This window comes from Natrix helvetica, assembly GCF_964273705.1.
Source record: "Natrix helvetica genome assembly, chromosome: 2".
Classification (NCBI taxonomy): domain Eukaryota; kingdom Metazoa; phylum Chordata; class Lepidosauria; order Squamata; family Natricidae; genus Natrix; species Natrix helvetica.
In genome coordinates, this window is record NC_138552.1 from 9443554 (window position 1) to 9461729 (window position 18176).

Genomic DNA, 18176 nt, shown 5'->3' on the forward strand with positions numbered 1-18176 from the left:
TTAAATATTTTAGGTGCGGGCTTATTTTCAGGGAAGGGATTATTTTAGCGCATGCGCTCAAAAGCCCAATTGGGCTTATTATCCAAGGAGGTCTTATTTTCAGGGAAACGGTATTACCGTATTTTTCTGAGTATAAGACACACCAAGATTTTGAAGAGGCAAATTAAAAAAAGCGTTTGCACTCTGCAGACCTCAAAAAACGGCCTGTTTTTGTAAAACAAAAAAAGGGGTAGGAAAACCTTTAGGTTTGTAGAGTGCTGCGGGGGGGAGGGGGGACGAGCAAAAAAACAGCTCTTTTTTCGCTCTTCTTTGCCCTCCCCATCCCCCAGGAGCACTCTAGAAGCCCCCTTAAGTAAGGCTATGCACGGCCATTTTTGCAAAGAGGGCAGGGTTTTGGGAGGCCAAAAATGCTGCATTCAGTGTATAAGACGCACCCAGATTTTCACCCTCTTTGGTGGGAAAAAGGTGCGTCTTATACTTCGAAAAATACGGTAGTTGTATTACCAAGGTCTTGGCATTAGGCACACTTTTTCTCCTTTCCATGAAGATGGACGGTCATGCAGTAACAGACCGATTCCACTGGCAATGCAATGTGCCAATCTAATATATATTATTATTGTCAAATTTATTTGCCACGCATCTCGCATTTCAAGTCGATTCTGAGCGGTATGGAAGGGCGAGTCGCTATTTCCTTCCTTTTTCGACCTGATAAATTCCCCTCTCTGCCTGGAACGGAGCAGGTTGGGCACAGACTCCTATTGGACAGGATAACTTTTTTGGTGTGGGAAACAATTTTTACAGGGAGAACATTCATTCCATCACAGTCCCCAACAGAGTAGAATCCAGCGGCAATGCACCAAGAAAGTCCGAACGCTCTGTGGGCCATTTCCTTTTTTTGGCACACAAATGGCGGTGCTTCTTCAAAGCAGATGCTGAAGGATGTGTTCCACAGCATGGGGAAAGCTCTCGCAGGTTAAGTAAGGCGGTGGGTTAATTTTGCCTTCGTCGGCATCTCGGTATTTCCCTGCAATGACAAAACCAGAAATACATAAACTACCGTATGTTTCGAAGTATAAGACGCACCTTTTCCCCTCAAAGGCTGAAAATCTGGGTGCATCATATACACTGAATACAGCATTTTTGGCCTCCCAAAACCCCGCCCCCTTTGCAAAAATGGCCGTGCATAGCCTTTAGGAGGCTTTCAGAGTGCTCCTGGGAGCTGGGGAGTGCAAAAATGAGCGAAAAACAGGCCGTTTTTTTTGCCCACCAGCCCCCAGGAGCACTCTACAAGCCGCCTAAAGGCCATGCATGTCCTTTTTTTTTTGACAAAAAACGGGCCTGTTCGTGAAAAATGGGCCATTTTGGGAAGGTCTGCAGAGTGCAAAACCTTTTTATTTTATCTGCCTCTTCAAAATCTTGGTGCGTCTTATACTCCGAAAAATACGATAAGTTCTGTAATTAGGTCCGAATTCGCATCAAACTTTGCCAGAGATCAGTGCTGGCACCAAAAATTTCCAATGTTCTCACTGGTGCATTCAGCTTTATAAATATAATCCGGTGGGCATAGGTGCTTCTATTTACTATTTACGGACCAAGGAACTGAGGTTTCATCCTCTTAAACAATAGATGGCAAAATAGGGACCACCTTTGGTGGGAAGGTAACCGCATTCCCTGCGCCTTCAGCATTTAGTCATGACCACGGAGATGTCTTCGGACAGCGTTGAGTCTTCGTCTTTGAAATGGTGATGAGCACGGTTTACTAGAATCGGGAATAACTAGCACATATGTGCGAGGGGAACCTTTACCTTTAAGTTCAGGTGGGAAAGATCTGCAGAAGAAGGTTAACTCAGAGGGGAACAGCAGAAAGGTGTTACAGGTAAAATGTCTGTTCCACAAATGTGTGTAAGCAAGCTGACACAAACAACTGCAGCTGGATTGTACTTGCTGAAAAACCAGGGGTGAAATACGACCGGTTCGAGACGGTTCGTCTGATCCGGTTGTAAAAAATGCTACTAGTTCACAGAAACCAGTATGGTTTACTTTCTTTAGTAAAAAAATACAGCTGATCTTCGGAACTTTTAGATCACTTTTAGGAACTTTTTTAGGAACTTTTAACTTTTAAAGCATCTTTTTACTACAGGTTTTTCGGAAACATGGGGTGGGTGGGGTCCGTTTTTGGTAGGCTAAAAATGGGGGGGGGGGTTAATTGCTGAGGAAAGAAAGAAAAGAAGGAAAGAAAGAAAAAGAAAGAGGGAGGGAAAAGGAGAGGAAGTAAAGACTACAAACCTGACACTAGACACAGCTTCAGAGAATAATCCAGGGCTGGAAGTGACCTGGAGGTCATCTAGTCCAACCCTGCTCCAGCAGGACATTGTTAAAGTGGCTTTCTGTTTTTAGATTCCCCCGTTACATGACTGCATAGCCACGCCCACCTAGTCACATGACCCCACCAAGCCACGCCCACAAAACTGGTAGGAAAATTTATTTCGATTTCACCACTATGAAAAACTTTACGGTTTGCACCTGATACTGAAAAAATGTAAGTACAAAATGACCACTTGGGAAGAGAAGAGGCCAGCTGCAAAGGAAACCTTTAAATGAAAGATGGGTGTTGACCCTTCTGTTGCAATGCCTCCATTGAGTCAGGAGTAACAGGTTGGTATAGATCAGTGATGACTAACCTTTTTGTCGTGTGCCGAAAGTGTTTGTGTGTGTGTGTGTGTGTGTGTGTGCACGATAGCCATAATTGCACTCATAATGCAATGTGTGTGTCACCCCATGTAGTCTCGCCCCCTGCGCATGCGCATGCAACTACCCCGTTTTGGGCCTCCCTGCAGCCTCCTGGAAGAAAAATCGGCCAGGGGGGGGGGCTGCACTCCCCACCCCCAGCACATGTGTGCATGTCTCCCACATGTGCGGTGGAGCTGAGCTGGGTTATGGCTTGCATGCCTGCAGAGAGGGCTCATGCCATAGGTTTGCCATCGCGGATATCACATCCCTGCAATTCATCCATGACTAGAGAAATCTCTGAGCACCTTCCTGCTTATCTCTTTTTCTTCCTAAGGGAAAATGTTCTAATTCCTTGAGCGTGGATTTTTTTTACGTTAAGGCAGAACAGAAATAAACATCAGCCTAGATCAGGGGTGTCCAAAGTTGGGAACTTTAAGACTTGTGGACTTCAACTTCCAGAATTCCCCAGCCAGCATGGCTGGCTGGGGAATTCTGAGAGTTGAAGTCCACAAGTCTTAAAGTTCCCAAGTTTGGACACCTCTGGCCTAGACTAAAGTGTAGTTCTTTTAGTGCCCAGGCATCACTACCTACCAGTCTTCACCAGTATTCCCAGCATGCCAGCACTCTGGGCACCCCCGACGTCGTCCCTGCAGTCCTGCAAAATGCAAGAGAAATGCAAATAAATCTGCAACTCGGAAACGGGTTGTAAAAGCACTTAAAAAATAGGGATGTGTTTTTACTGAACTCTATTTTCATAATAATCCTTGCCATGTGCTATTTTTCCTATTCTGCATTGAAGTGGTAAAGCAATTGTTCCACAACTTAAGAGTTTGAACTCCTGCTGTATAGGAATCTAAATTAGACTCTCTAAACCAGTTACCATATTTTTCAGAGTATAAGAGGCACCTTTTTCCTTCAAAAAAGAGGCTGAAAATCTGGGTGCGTCTTATACACTGAATACAGCATTTTTTGCCTCCCGAAACCTTGCCGCTTCACTGAAATGGCTGTGCATAGCTTTTAGGAGGCTTTCAGAGACCTCCTGGGGGCTGGGGAGGGCAAAAATGAGCAAAACACGGCCCATTTTTTGCTCACTTTTGCCCCCCCCCCAGCCCCCAGGAGCACTCTATAAGCCCCCTAAAGGCTATTCATGCCATTTTTTGACAAAAAAACAGGCCCGTTTTTCGCAAAAATCCCAGTTTTGGGATGTCTGCAGTGTAAAAACTTTTTTTTAAATTTTCCTCTTCAAAATCTTGATGCGTCTTATACTCTGAAAAATACGGTAAATCCGATTGCATAACAGTTCGCAGAAGCTAAATGGTTACACTGATTCTTAAATTTATGTACTTCAATTCCCTCTCTTACACATTCTCTATGGAGATTCTCTGTCATCCAGATTATGGTTTTTCCACAGGTGCTTTTTCGAAAGGCAACTGAACTTTTCTGTGTTTTTTCTTGAAGAGGTTTCGCTTCTCATCCAAGAAGCTGCTTCAGGTTCAATCTTTCCGAAGCTTCTTGGATGAGAAGCGAAACCTCTTCAAGGAAAAACAAAGAAGTCCATGAGTTGCCTTTTGAACGAGGACTTTTGGTACATTACACATTACCAGATAAATATAATAATATATTTAATATTATTCACACTTATAGACCGCCCCCTCTCCCGGAGAGGACTCGGGGCGGTGTACAGTCACTAAAATACGTTGTAAAATACATACATAAACAATTAAATTAATACTGGTGAAGGAGGTTGTGAGACTGTAATAGAATAATAAATATAATACGTTAAAAGCCTATAAAACCCCAAACCCAATTAAAATAAATAAATCCCGGGAGGTAAAACTAAGAAAGTGCCAGGCCAGCTGATTGAAATAGGTGAGTCTTTAACTTTTGCCGGAAGGAACGGAGGTCGGTGGTAGTTCGAATGTCTGGGGGGAGGTCATTCCAGAGGGTTGGGCCCATCACAGAGAAGGATCTACTCCTAGGTGTCGCCCGCTGGCATTGCCTAGCAGACGGCACCAGGAGGAGCCCCTCCCTGTGTGAGCGGATAGGTCGCAGGGACGTGTGTGGTAGGATGCGATCCTGCAGATAACTAGGTCCATAAAAAATGAACAGCTCTTAAATGTTTTAAGATGTCTGTGTATAATAATATACAGGTCAGGTGGACCGGTTGCTTTCGTAGTGTGAAGACAATAACTTGGTCCTTAACACCAATTAGACCAAGGAGCTTATAGTGGACTACAGAAGGAACAGATCAAACATCCAGCCCATTGCTTATCAATGGAGATCGAGTGGAGCAAATGGCCAGTTTTAAGTTTCTGGGTGTTATCATAAAAGAGGACCTCACCTGGGGAGCTCACATTGCAGTCCTGGTCAAAAGGGCCGAACAGAGATGATGCTACCCGAGACTTCTCAGGAAACAGCAACTGAATGAAAAACTGCTGGTGACCTTCTACCGCTGCACCATAGAGAGTATTTTAACTTACTCCACCTGTGTCTGGTTTGCCAACAGCACAGCAGTAGATAGGACAGCGCTCCAGGGGGTTAATGCCATTGCCCAGAGGATCATGGCTTGCCCTCTTTGAAAGAGCTTTACAGCTCCCGCTGCCTTAAGAAAGTTCAAAACATTCTTAAAGATCCATCTCATCCTGGGCACCCTTTTTTTTTTGAACTATTACCATCCGGCAGCCGGTACAGGACAATTAAAAACAAGGACAAATAGGTTGAAGAACAGCTTCTATTCCAGGGCAGTAAACTGTATTGAATTCTATGGTGTAGTGCAATATTAATGCAATATCGGGTTTTCAATTTCAATTTATATAGCATGTGAAGGATGTGTGTTTGTGTTTTTATAGTTATATTGTACACTGAAGAGGGCATTTAATTTTGTTGTACAATGGGCAATGACAATAAAGTAAACTTAACTTAACTAACAATAAATAAAATAAAGTATTTTGAATTGTAAACGGCCCAGGTCGTTTACTTAGAAGGGCAGCTATAAAAATCCAATCAATATCTAAATAAACCAAGCGAGCAAGGATCCAGGGACTCACATCACCAATCATGATGGCTTCCTCAGGTCCACAGTTGGTGCCACGCAAGGCCTCCAGGAAAAATGTCTGTTCTGGCTTTCCTACTACTGTGGCCTTCTGGTCAGTGGCGTACTCCAGCCCTGTCACAAAGGGCCCGGGGCCGAGGGCAAGGCCATCCTTCTTCTTGTAATACCTGGCCTTGTGAATAGCTATGAGGGGAGCCCCGTCCAGCACCAACCTTGGAAGAAGAAGGAGACAAAAGCTGTAGTGCAGGGGTGTCCAAACTTGGGAACTTTAAGACTTGTGGACTTCAACTCCCAGAATTCCCCAGCTGGGGAATTCTGGGAGTTGAAGTCCACAAGTCTTAAAGTTCCCAAGTTTGGACACCCCTGCTGTAATGTAACCGAAGGAGGCCTAGACGTATTCTGACCTAGGCTTCCCAAAATTGCAAAGCAGACTCCTTCTGCCAACAAAACCCCTTTTTATTAAGCTAATGTGGATTCCTCTCATTCACATCCAGCAAAGTCCCGGCGAACGGTCTTTCAAGGGTGAATTTACAACCACAGACCTTATCAGGCTGGGGGGGCTGCCAGGCCGGTATCTTTCAAACGCAACTGCTGTACAAGAAAATACTTGGCAAGGAGTCTCTGAGACTTCCATCATCAATAACAAGAGTTGGAAGGGACCTTGCAGGTCATCTAGTCCAACCCCCCGCCCAAGAGGGAGACCCTAGAACTGTCTCTACCTAGGATCGAACTCACAACCTCCTGATTGTGAAGGGAGAGCTCCACCTCCAGGCCACAGCAGCAGGTTCCTGCTTACCTGAAAGCTCTGTTCATAGTTTGATAGTTGAACTGGTCAGGAGCCAACCCAATCACGACAGCATTTGGGTCGCTTGTGTCTAGGCCTAGAGGAAATGGTCAACATCTGTTAAAACAGGTCCTACCCAAGTCCAAGATTGTGACTTCTAGTCCCACCATAGACAAATAAAAGCCAGCTGGGTGACTTTATGCCAATCACCCAGAGACTGTGAGTTCTAGTCCTGCTTTAAGCATGAAAGTTGACTTTGGGCCAATCAGCAGGAGACTGTGAGTTCTAGTCCTGCCTTAGGCATGAAAGCTGGATGAGTGACTTTGGGCCAATCACCAGAGACCGTGAGTTCTAGTCCTGTTTCAGGCATGAAAGCTGGCTGGGTGACTCTAGTCCCGTTTCAGGCATGAAAGCTGGCTGGGTGACTTTTGGCCAATCACCAGGAGACTGTGAGTTCTAGTCCTGCTTTAAGCATGAAAGTTGACTTTGGGCCAATCAGCAGGAGACTGTGAGTTCTAGTCCTGCCTTAAGCACAAAAGTTGGCTGAGTGACTTTGGGCCAACAAGCAGGAGACTCTGAGTTCTAGTCCTATTTCAGGCATGAAAGCTGGATGGGTGACTTTGGCCAATCACCAGGAGGCTGTGAGTTCTAGTCCTATGTTAAGCACAAAAGTTGGCTGAGTGACTCTGGGCCAATCAGCAGGAGACTGTGACTTCTAGTCCCGCCTTAGGCATGAAAGCTGGATGGGTGATTTTGGCCCAATCAGCAGGAGACTATGAGTTCTAGTCCCGCCTTAAGCACAAAAGCTGGCTGGGTGACTTTAGGCCAATCACTCTCTCTCAGCTCATCCCACCTCACAGGATTGTTGCTGTAGGGAAAATAGGAGGAGGAGGAAAGAATATTAGGCATGTTCACTGCCTTGAGTTATTAAATTAAGCAACGAAGGTTGGATTTTTAAAAAATCCAATAAATGCACAATTCCAGCAGACTACGAACCTGCATGGAGATACAGCATATTTGTCAGCATCTGAGAAGTGGGCAAAGGTTAGAATAGAATGGAATAGAATAGAATAACAGAGTTGGAACGGACCCTGAAGGTCTTCTAGTCCAACCCCCTGCTTACGGAGGAAACCTTGTACCATTTCAGACAAACAGTTGTCCAATCTCTTCTTAAAAACTTCCAGTGTTGGAACAACTTCTGGAGGCAACTTCTGTTCCACTGATTAATTGTTCTCACTGTTAGGAAATTTCTCCTTAGTTCTAAGTTGCTTCTCTCCTTGATTAGTTTCCACCCATTGCTTCTTGTTCTACCCTCAGGTGCCTTGGAAAATAGCATGACTCCCTCTTCTTTGTGGCAACCCCTGAGACATTGGAACACTGCTATCATGTCTCCCCTAGTCCTTCTTTTCATCAAACTAGACATACCCAGTTCCTGCAACCGCTCTGCATATGTTCTAGCCTCCAGTCCCCTAATCGTCTTTGTTGCAGAAAAAGACAAAGCATTCCTTAAGTCAGTGGTTCTCAACCTGTGGGTCGGGACCCCTTTGGGGGTTAAACGACCCTTTCACAGGGGTCACCTAAGACCATCGGAAAACACATATTTTCGATGGTCTTAGGAACCAATACACCAATTTTAGGGTTGGGGGGTCACATGAGGAACTGTATTAAAGGGTCGCAGCATTGGAAAAGTTGAGAACCACTGCCTTAAGTCAAGCTAAACTCCTGGTGCCTCCTAGAGCAAGTCCAGCTGGAGGTTCCAGCATTGGACTCAGCTGGAGTAAACTGTAATAATGAGAATGGGTGTCCTACTCACCCATCAATGCAAGCCGTCCGGAGCTGACAATAGGAGGGTTAAGCCCCATCCTGTAGTCCATGAGGAAGTACGTGACCCACAGCGGAATTTAGTGAAACTTGTGGGGCAATTCTAGGCCCAGGATATTCTTTGAAAGAGAAGGCATCCTTAGGAAAGGCAAAAATGGAAGCGCAGCAATGAGAGAGACTTCAATGTGGATTTTATGCATTTACTTGACTTACTTTGCAACACTCCCTGGCAGCATCTGGCTCCATTAAGCAAAGAATGGATTATGTTCATCTAGCTGCAAGCTATCTTAAACGAAGATTATCCAAGAATAATTCCATAGTAGTTACTAACAGGGGCTTAAACATCTTTCATCGTACTTAAAACTACCGGACACACACAAAAATGCATATAAAGCATTTTAGGTGAAGAGAAGGAAGAGCCACGCCCCCAATGGGATTTGACACAGAATTGATCTAAAGACAGGAAACGCAATCTGATTTAACTAAACTTTTAAATCTCCCTGACATTAAGATGTTTCATGTAGTAAACTGATCAGGGCCAGATGGGACGGGAGGCAAAGTTAGCTTGTCCCACATATGCCAAAACTGGAAGAAAAATACCTAACAAGATACACAACTCTGGAGTGAAATCACAGGTGGGCTGCTGGGGGCTTTGCAGGGGTTGGGGAGAACCTCTAGCTAAGATTCTGTACAGTTCGGAGAACCCCCAAATCCCACTCCAGGCTGCCCCCCTCCAGGAGTCCCCATGTGGTCCATTTTGGATACAGGTAAGTGCAGGGAGCGCATGGAGGCTTAGGGAGGTGCAAAAAACAGGCCTCCCAGAAGTTCTGGAAGCCCTCGTTTCCATCCTCCAGAGGACCTCTGGAGCCTGGGGAGGCCGATTTCACCCTCCCGGAGGCTCGAGGAAAACCTCTGGAACCTGGGGAGGGCAAACACACACTCCTCCACTGTCACGATGTTAAAAAGTTTGCTAGACATGAACTGACTGAAACTGACACTGAAGAGTTAAACTGAGAAAGATTTATTGCGCAGGTCATGTTCTTATCTGAAAGTGATTTATTGCACATGTCTTCGCACATTCCAGAGCTTTTTTTTTTTGTTCTTTGTCCGCCTGCCAAGAAAAGCTGGCAGACGGAACTTTTATTATCAAAATGTAACAATTAGTTAACTTCTGTTTTATTTACTTTTATTATTTCCGTATTAAAGTTTGTTTATTAATTAGAATATACTTTTCAAAGACTTTTATTTCTTTTCTTAACATCTTAATGATATGCTGCTGGGAATCAGCCCGGTCCATAAACCTCATTTTTCTCCAGGGTGTTTTTTCCCCTGACATCCACAGTAGTGCAGGAGGCCGATTAGGCCACGCCTGTCATTGCGTTAATTTGCTTGCTAGCCGAACTGAACTGAAAGAATTACTGCGCAGGTCATAAGCCTTTATCAGCAATGATTTATTGCGCGTGCTTAACATGTTTATATACATCACACATTCCAGAGACTTCTTTCCTTTTGATCTTTGTCCGTCTGCCAGGAAGCTGGGAGACAAACTGCTTCTGCCAAAATGTAACAATTAGATAGATTTGTTTTCTTTCTATTTTCTTATTTTTGTATTAAAGCTTGTTTTTAATTAGAACATATTTTCGGGTTTTATTTATTTTTCACTTCTTGAAGAATATGCCTGTTTGGAAAAGCCACGGTCTAAGCCTCATTAGTTCAGGGTGAAATATTTCCCCTGACAACGCCCACCATGGCCATGCCCCCCCCCCCCAGCAAGCAGGCAGAGAACCCCTTGCTAAAATTTTTGAAGCCCACCCATGTGTGAAACCAAAGTCAACTGAATGAACCATCATGGAACTGGAGCCAAAACAGCAGCCAATAAAAACTTCTTAAGGTTTTTTTCCCTAAATCACAACAACCGTCTCAGCATTGAAATGCCGGGACTTACGACCACAATTGGAAGATAAATCTATCTCAGCATCTACTTCTGTCCTACTATCGCAGCACCATTGAGAGTGTCCTGACATACGGCATTCTTGCATGGTATGGGAGCAGCTCCGCAGCGGACAAAAAAGCTCTACAGAGAATCATTAAAACTGCCCAGAATATCACCGGGCTCCAGCTACCAGCCCTGGATGACATTTTCGCATCTCCCTGTTTGAGGAAGTTGCATAACATTCTCAGAAACTCTTCCCATTCTGCTTACAATCTTTTTAGACGGTTGCCTTCTGGCAGAAGATACAGAACAATTAAAACTCGGACCACACGTCTTCTGAATGGCTTTTGTCCCAGAGCTATAATTGCACTCAACAATGAATTAAAGGGCCACCATCAGTGAGCTATTGGACAGCACTGCTTGGTCTGTTGTGTGGATGTTTGCGTGGTTTAGGGGCGGGGAGTTTTTGGTTGGGTGGGTGGGTGTTTGGGGATTGTTATGTGTGCTGGGCCTGGTCTCTGGGTGTTATATGAATTCCGTTGTATGTGTAAACTGTGTACATACCTACAATGACAATAAAGTAAATAATAATAATTGAGCCCCAACATTTCTGTCCTTAAGTGAGACATTTGTTAAGTGAGTTGTGCCCCATCGGATGATCTTCCTTGCCGCAGTTGTTAAGTGAATCTCAGCAGTTGATAAGTTAAATGTAAGGTTGCTAAGTGAAACTGGGTTCTCCATTGATTTTGCTTGTGGGAAGGAAGGGGATGACCCTGGGACACAGCGACGGTCATAAATATGAATAAGTTGTCAGCCACCTGAATTTTGATCACATGATCATGGGGATGCTGCAAAGGCCGTAACTGTGAAAAGCGGTCCCAAGTCACATTTTTCAGTGCCATTGTGACTTTGAACAGTCACTAAACGAATGGTTGTAAGTCGAGGACGATCTGCACTCCTCAACTCACAAGTTACGGCACTGAAAAAAGTGGCTTACGACCGTTTTTCACCCTTATGACTGTTGCAAAAGTTGGTTGCTGGCACCTGGCACCAGTGTTCTGACCTAGGCTTCCCCAGCAGCATGAAGCCGAGTCCCCGTCCCGATAAACCCCTTTTATTTAATTGACAGTGAATCCCTCTCCAGCAAAGTCTTTCCTCTCCCAGAGTCTTTCAAGATAGTTCACAATTACCGACCTTTATCAGGCTTGGAGAGTGGCCAGGCTGATATCTTTCAGATGCCGCAATACTTGGCAAGAATGCAGGAATGAACTAATTGTCTCCTGCAAACTCCACTCCCCTGTCACTCCTTTTTTATTCCCTCTGGGAGGGGCCATTCATCTTCTACCTGTGGGCTTACTCCCAAATCGACCCCTGTTCTTTAGCTGTTCCTTTCTCCTGCCAACTCTGCGCATGCGCACACTGGGAACAGGCTCCAGCTGTTCTTCTGCCTCGCTGATGTCCGACTCAAAAGGCAGCTGATAACTGTCATACTGCTCTGCCCTCTCTCTGCCTCCAACGCAGAGCCCTCATCAGAGCCTTCCCCAGACTCCAGGACTTGCCCATGTTCCTCCCCAACTACCTCACTGTCCGAATCAGCTGCCAGCTCTGCTGGCCACTGTGTGAGAATCAAGAAATATAGCCTATTGATCTATTAGATTCAATAAGTCCTATGGATAATAGAAGGCCCCAGAAGAAAGAGATATGATCCAAAGTTTTCAGCTAGGATGATTTCAAAATTTACCAGAAATATTTGTAATCCTGCTGAACCGTTACTAACTGTGAAATATGCTTCTTTAAAAAAATATGCACTTGTATGGATTTGTTTAAAACAGGAAGAATGAAACTGTTGGAAATGAGGAATTGAAAGTAATGTACACAGGTGTTCACCGAAAGTGAGAGTTAATGAGGTTGTGAAGCAAGTATGTGGTTAGAAGAACAGTATAAAGCAGGGGTGTCCAAACTTGGGAACTTTAAGACTTGTGGACTTCAACTTCCAGAATTCCCCAGCCAGCTATGCTGGCTGGGGAATTCTGGGAGTTGAAGTCCACAAGTCTTAAAGTTCCCAAGTTTGGACACCCCTGGTATAAAGGACGGGCTTCAAGATCAGCTCACAGCTCTTTGATTTACAGCAGTCCTTGTAGGACTTGCTATTTCTCATTGGCCCTCTGCATTAATATGTTAATGCAGTGTATTACTGCTATTATATCTTTTATATCTATTCATTTCTAATGTTCCAAATTATTAGAAGCAATAAACCTCTGATCTTAAAGTAAGAATTGTTGCTTGTGTTGTTGCCTTTGTTTCCTATTGGGATTTTCCTACGATAACTGGCTTGCCACAACACCCAGCTGGTCTCGAATCCAAGACAGGACCAGAACTCACAGTCTCCTGGCTACCAGCCTACGGCCTTAAACAAGTCCCATTATCGTACGGCAATGGTTAAACCATTCATACATCCTTTGTCTGTGTGCGTAGATATAATTCTACATTCATGCCAGGAGGGTTGTATTAGAATACCTGTAAAATCATGCAAAGCATTTTTCTCCACCATCAACAAAGGCCGGACCTTTTTCTGCTCCAACAAATTTCGGGCCGCCGTCAGAGACGTGAAGATCTCATCTTCCTTAATGTCAAAGTCAAGTTGCTTCAGCCTCTCCAGCAAGTCTTGCTTGCACTCCTTTGTCGTGTTCGTCACAAATCGGATGGCCACGGGAGCAGAGCGCAACCTGGCCGGGAGAAACAGAGAAGCGGATGGCGTTTTGATCACAGAAGTATTTTTGTCTGCAATCCTGCCGCAGGTAGTCCTCGACGTACAACCACAATTGAGCCCAAACTTTATGTTGCTAAGTTAGACGTTTGTTGCGTGCAGCCCTCCCGAGCTGTGTTTTCACTAGCAGAGGATTGCAGAAAGCTGTGGCAGCCGAAAATGGAGCTCGGGAGCCCATTGTCAGACCTGTGGCCATCTTTTCTGTTGGATCTTTGGCCTGCCACACTTTCTATTATTCTACTATGTATTTTCTATTGGGGGAAAATGGGAGGGGGGATTGTACGGAGTTAGATGCTATGTAGCCATAACAAAATTCTATCTAGAAAACCAAGGTCATCCTTTATCTTTGCACCTCTGCACCTGACCAGAACTGGATGGGTGGAAGCTGCCAGCATGGCAGTGGGAAATTGGACCATGTGATGGACTTGTGGGCAAGATCTTGAACTTTCAACTGCGTGGGGAAAACTGGGAAGCTTTCAGATTCGGGTTTTCCCAGATGTGCCAATGGCTCAGATGGCTCTCTTAATAAATTGGAACTTTAAGCAATACTTTGCCTTGGACTCTGATTTACTTTTGGATGCTATTTGGAACTCTGACACCCATTTTCACTGGCAGAAGCATGGCAGGCTGGTCCTTTGCTGTTTCCAGGATAGCCCCGCAGGCCAGATCTGATCCCCGGGCTTTGAGTTTGACACTCCTGCCCTACCAGTATTCAACCCTGGAGGTGGTTGATGCCTTAGCAGCCCTCCCTCTGCCCTTTAACTTTTAATTTTATTCTAATAACAGAATATTTTATTCTGTTTTTTTACTGGCTCTTTTATTGATGTACTGCATTTTTATATGGCTTTTAGTTTTTAATTGGACACCTTCCACAGCCATTCTGTGAGTGAGATGGGTAGTATCTAAATTGACAAATAAATAAAATAATGAATAACTAAATAAACAGGAGTCTTAAATATTGGTTGCTTTTGATACAAGAGGACTGCCAGGACTGTAGCCATCTTTTCTTTTGGATCTTTGGCCTGCCACACTTTCTATTATTCTACTATGCATTTTCTATTGTGGGAAAATGGAAGGAGGGATTGTATGGAGTTAGATGCTATGTAGTCAAAACAAAATTCTTTGTAGAAAGCCAAGGTCATCCTTTGTCTTTGTACCTCTGCACCTGACCGGAACTGGATGGGTGGAACTGCCAGCATGGCGGTGGAACTGCCAGCATGGCAGTGGAAGATTGGACCATGTGATGGACTTGTGGGTGTGGGGGCAAGATCTTGAACTTTCAACTGGGTGGGGGAAACTGGGAAGCTTTCAGATTAGGGTTTTCCCAGATGTACCAACATGGCTCTCTTAATAAATTGGAACTTTGAGCAATACTTTGCCTCGGACTCTGATTTACTTTTGGATGCTATTTGGAACCCTGATTTTTGGATTTTCAGATGCAACTATACGAACGCGGGGCGGGGCGGGGGAGAGGATACCCCTGCCTGCAAAAGCATCTTCTTCGCTAAGAAATGTAATTTGCAAAATTTGTCACTTTCCCACCCATCCTTCAATGGGACTTGGAAGACATAACTTGCTTTTTAAGAGCTTCCTGGGCTCCTGGCACAGCTGAGTCTTCTATATGAAGGGTACCACTGAGATCCACCAAGACCGCTTTTATCACACGCCGAGCTGCCATCCTTCAAGCCGAGGGGAAGACGGAGGCGGTAGAAGAGAAGAAAAAGAGCATAAATGGTTAGGTAACAACAGACGATTAAAACAAGCAGGAGGGGCGGGGGGAAACCCATCTCCCTGCTAAATGTCTAGGGAGATTCTCAGACATCCAGGTGATAATAGTAGCTTTTATTGTCAGTGTAGATCATGTATACAATGAAATTGGTTTAGCCTCTACTGGTGCAATCCATAACTGAAAATACACGACATCATGAATAGTTACAACAGCATTGTAAAAAGTGAGCTAGGATGTTTTTTTTTTCATACTTAACAATCATTGCAGCATCCCCGTGATCAAAATTCAGTCACTTGGCAACTGACACATATTTATGACGGTCACAATGTCCCGCCAGGGTGGGTGGGTGTCTGTCATGTGACCCCTTTTTGCAACCTTCTGACAAGCAGAATCCATGGGGAAGGCCAGATTCACTTAACGACCGTGTTGCTAGCCTAACAACCGAAAATGATTCCCTTATCAGCTGCGGTGAGCAAAGCCGCAAAATGAGACTAAACTCACTTCACGAATGTCTTGCTTAGCAACATGAATTTTGGGTTCAGTTGGGGTAGTAGCAATAGCAATAGCACTTAGATTTATATACCGCTTCACCGTGCTTTAAGCGGTTTACAGAGTGCCCAAAAGGGAGTGCACACACATGCATGCGCACTCGTCTGGGGCGCAACATAGAAGAGAAGCTGCCCAGGGGGCATGTGTGTACAAAAAAGTGAAGTTCTGGTTTCCAGCACGCACATGCGCATCAGTCAGCTAGTCTTTGGGTTTCTGGCGTGCATGCTCACACCAGAAAACGGAAAACCAGCTCTTCCAGTTTCCGGCACTGCAGCACTGTGCATTGTTATGCGCGCATATGCATGAGAAACCTAGAAGAGGAATGGGTGATGCTCTGTGCCAGGCGCCATGGCTCCATGTGCCACTTTGGGCATGCATGCCATAGGTTTGCCATGATGGGTATAGAGAATAATCCTTATATAAGTAATTGGGGTGGGGGGAAAAGCTAGTCCTACGTTTCCCTGTGTACATGGAGTGATTGTGATTGTGTTTAGGAGTCTGACAGCCCATGGGGAGAAGCTGTTTTTAAACCTGTTTGTCCAGCTTTACCATCTGCCTGATGGTTTAAGGCAGGGGTGTCCAAACTTGGGAACTTTAAGACTTGTGGACTTCAACTTCCAGAATTCCCCAGCCAGCTATGCTGGCTGGGGAATTCTGGGAGTTGAAGTCCACAAGTCTTAAAGTTCCCAAGTTTGGACATCCCTGGTATAAGGGAAAAGAGACACTGGTTATGTTTGTCCTGGAAAAAAAACATCTTTGGGACATTTGCCTGCTAAGTAGATGAGCCCTCTCAAAAGAAGAGATCAACATATAAAAATATATCAACAATTGATCAATCAGAACCTTCTCCTCCAATCCCTCCAATCCCCCAAAACAAAAACAAAAAACCAACTGTTTTTTAAAAAAAAAAAACCGAAAAAGTTACACACAAAACAAAAATCTGGAAACTGACATCATGTCCGGCTTTGGTTTCAGAGGATAATTGCCAAGCTGAACTCATATACTTTATAAACTCTCTTGCTACAATAGAAACAAGCCGTTCCAATTGTAACCCTGTTACACGATTCAACAGCAATTTAAGATAGCAATAGCACAGACAGAGTCAGCCTATTGCCCCCAACCATCTGGGTCCTCATTTTACCCACCTCGGAAGGATGGAAGGCTGAGTCAACCTTGACCCTGGTGAGATTCTAACTGCCAAACTGCTGGCAGCCGGTGATCAGCAGAAGTAGCCTGCAGTACTGCACTCTAACCACTGCGCCACCTACGCCCTTACCACTTATCACCAAGATACCACTTTTTATTGGGAGATGTGTGGACTTCAATTCCCAGAATCCATGCATCTTAAAAGTATTGACAAACAAGGTTATATGGAAGTAGCAGGATGTTCCCTTTTGTGGTGGGCAGCTCCAGGAAGGAGGGATGCAGGCAAAACTGGTGGAATGCAAAGCCAGAACAGGGACTCATGCAGAGACCATGGTGGGAGTGGCAGGTGGTGCTTCCTTTGGGCATTAGAAGCTACCCCCATTCAGTAATCGATGCAGGAGGCAGAAATGAGCCTGCTTCCCCCCCCCCCCCAAAAAAAAAGGTTTGGAAGGAGCTGTGGCAAGATCAGAGATGCATGCAGAGGCACAACAGGCACCCTCCCCACTGTTGCATTATCTGGTCTTATTGTTTTAGCAACTTCATCATTACCCCCATTCAGCCTTGCTACACACACGCCTCCCCCATTGAGCAGCCCCGCTCCTTGCCAATGTCACAAGGGGAAGGGAAATCGTTCACAGCGCTCCTTCCTTCCGTACCTCGACACCCCCGACAGTCCCTTTTTGCTGCTCAGAAAATCCCTGCAGAAGGAGCCCTTCGTGAGACCATAAGGAGACTGGAGACGACACTTCCCCCTCTTTCATACCATTGGTACCGTCCCTGCCATTGGGGACGCCACCGATTGGACTGTACTATTACGATACGCAGGAGGGACGAGATAGCCTCTTCTCTTTCTATGACCCGTCATTGGGACTTGACTGAAGGTCCTGTCGCTTAAGGACCTTATAGAAATGTCTAAACAACTGCCTGCATGGTCCTTCGTTTCGTTTCTTTTTCCTCGTCAGCAATCGAGATATAATTTTCCTAAATGGCACAGATAAATGTGTCCCTTAATCGAGATGATGAAATTTATTTTGTACTTTGCTCAACTCTAACATTTTTGAACAGGCAGTTAGATGAACACCTGATCTCATTGATTCGATAGATTGTGATCTATTCTCTATAGAGTAAAAAGATACATTTCTGTTGAATTTCTACCTGTCTATGGGACCCTAGATCCCAAAGGAGATGATATACAGGAACCTCTGATGCAAACCAGGGAATAGCAGCTCCACTTTACAATGCTCTATTCCCAAACTCTAGGAATTCATTACCACTGTCTTTCTTTAAGAGAACAAATAGACACTCTTTTTATTTTATTTATACATTTATATCATCTTTGCAGCACTTCTACATCTTTTACATATCCATTGTGTTTCTCTTATCTATGCATATATATCCCACATATCTTTATCTATACATACATTTTTACATATCTTCTTTCTCCATTAATTCCATACATTACAATACAATAATACAATATAATACAATAGTAGAGTTGGAAGGGACCTTGGAGGTCTTCTTGGAGGTCTTCTAGTCCAACCCCCTGTCTAGGCAGGAAACCCTGGTCCTATACTGTACCTGTGCATTTCGTTTTTCTTGTCTAAATGTAGAACCTTACTCTTTTCACCATTGAATTTCATTTTATTAGATAGTGCCCAATGTTCA

The 18176-nt window shown here is 44.6% G+C and overlaps 1 protein-coding gene across 1 annotated transcript; it reads right to left on the reverse strand.

Annotated features, from left to right (window-relative positions):
- Positions 1 to 234: 234 nt before the first annotated feature.
- Positions 235 to 17375, reverse strand: HDHD2 (haloacid dehalogenase like hydrolase domain containing 2). The gene is made up of 7 exons (XM_081945601.1): positions 17168 to 17375; positions 14665 to 14766; positions 12838 to 13046; positions 6579 to 6663; positions 5778 to 5994; positions 3322 to 3385; positions 235 to 1024 (listed from the first exon to the last, which is right to left on the reverse strand). The coding sequence occupies exons 2-7, from the start codon at positions 14763 to 14765 to the stop codon at positions 921 to 923; spliced, it is 780 nt and encodes a 259-aa protein (XP_081801727.1). The 5' UTR covers position 14766; positions 17168 to 17375; the 3' UTR covers positions 235 to 920.
- Positions 17376 to 18176: the final 801 nt, after the last annotated feature.

Excerpts from the sequence above, each read along its gene's own strand:
- HDHD2 (XM_081945601.1), bottom strand. The coding sequence starts at position 14,765 with ATGGCAGCTCGGCGTGTGATAAAAGCGGTCTTGGTGGATCTCAGTGGT. Across the intron at positions 5,995-6,578 it reads ACTATGAACAGAGCTTTCAG|GTTGGTGCTGGACGGGGCTC; the intron begins GTAAGCAGGAAC and ends TCTTCTTCCAAG. Across the intron at positions 1,025-3,321 it reads GGGAATACTGGTGAAGACTG|GGAAATACCGAGATGCCGAC; the intron begins GTAGGTAGTGAT and ends TTGTCATTGCAG.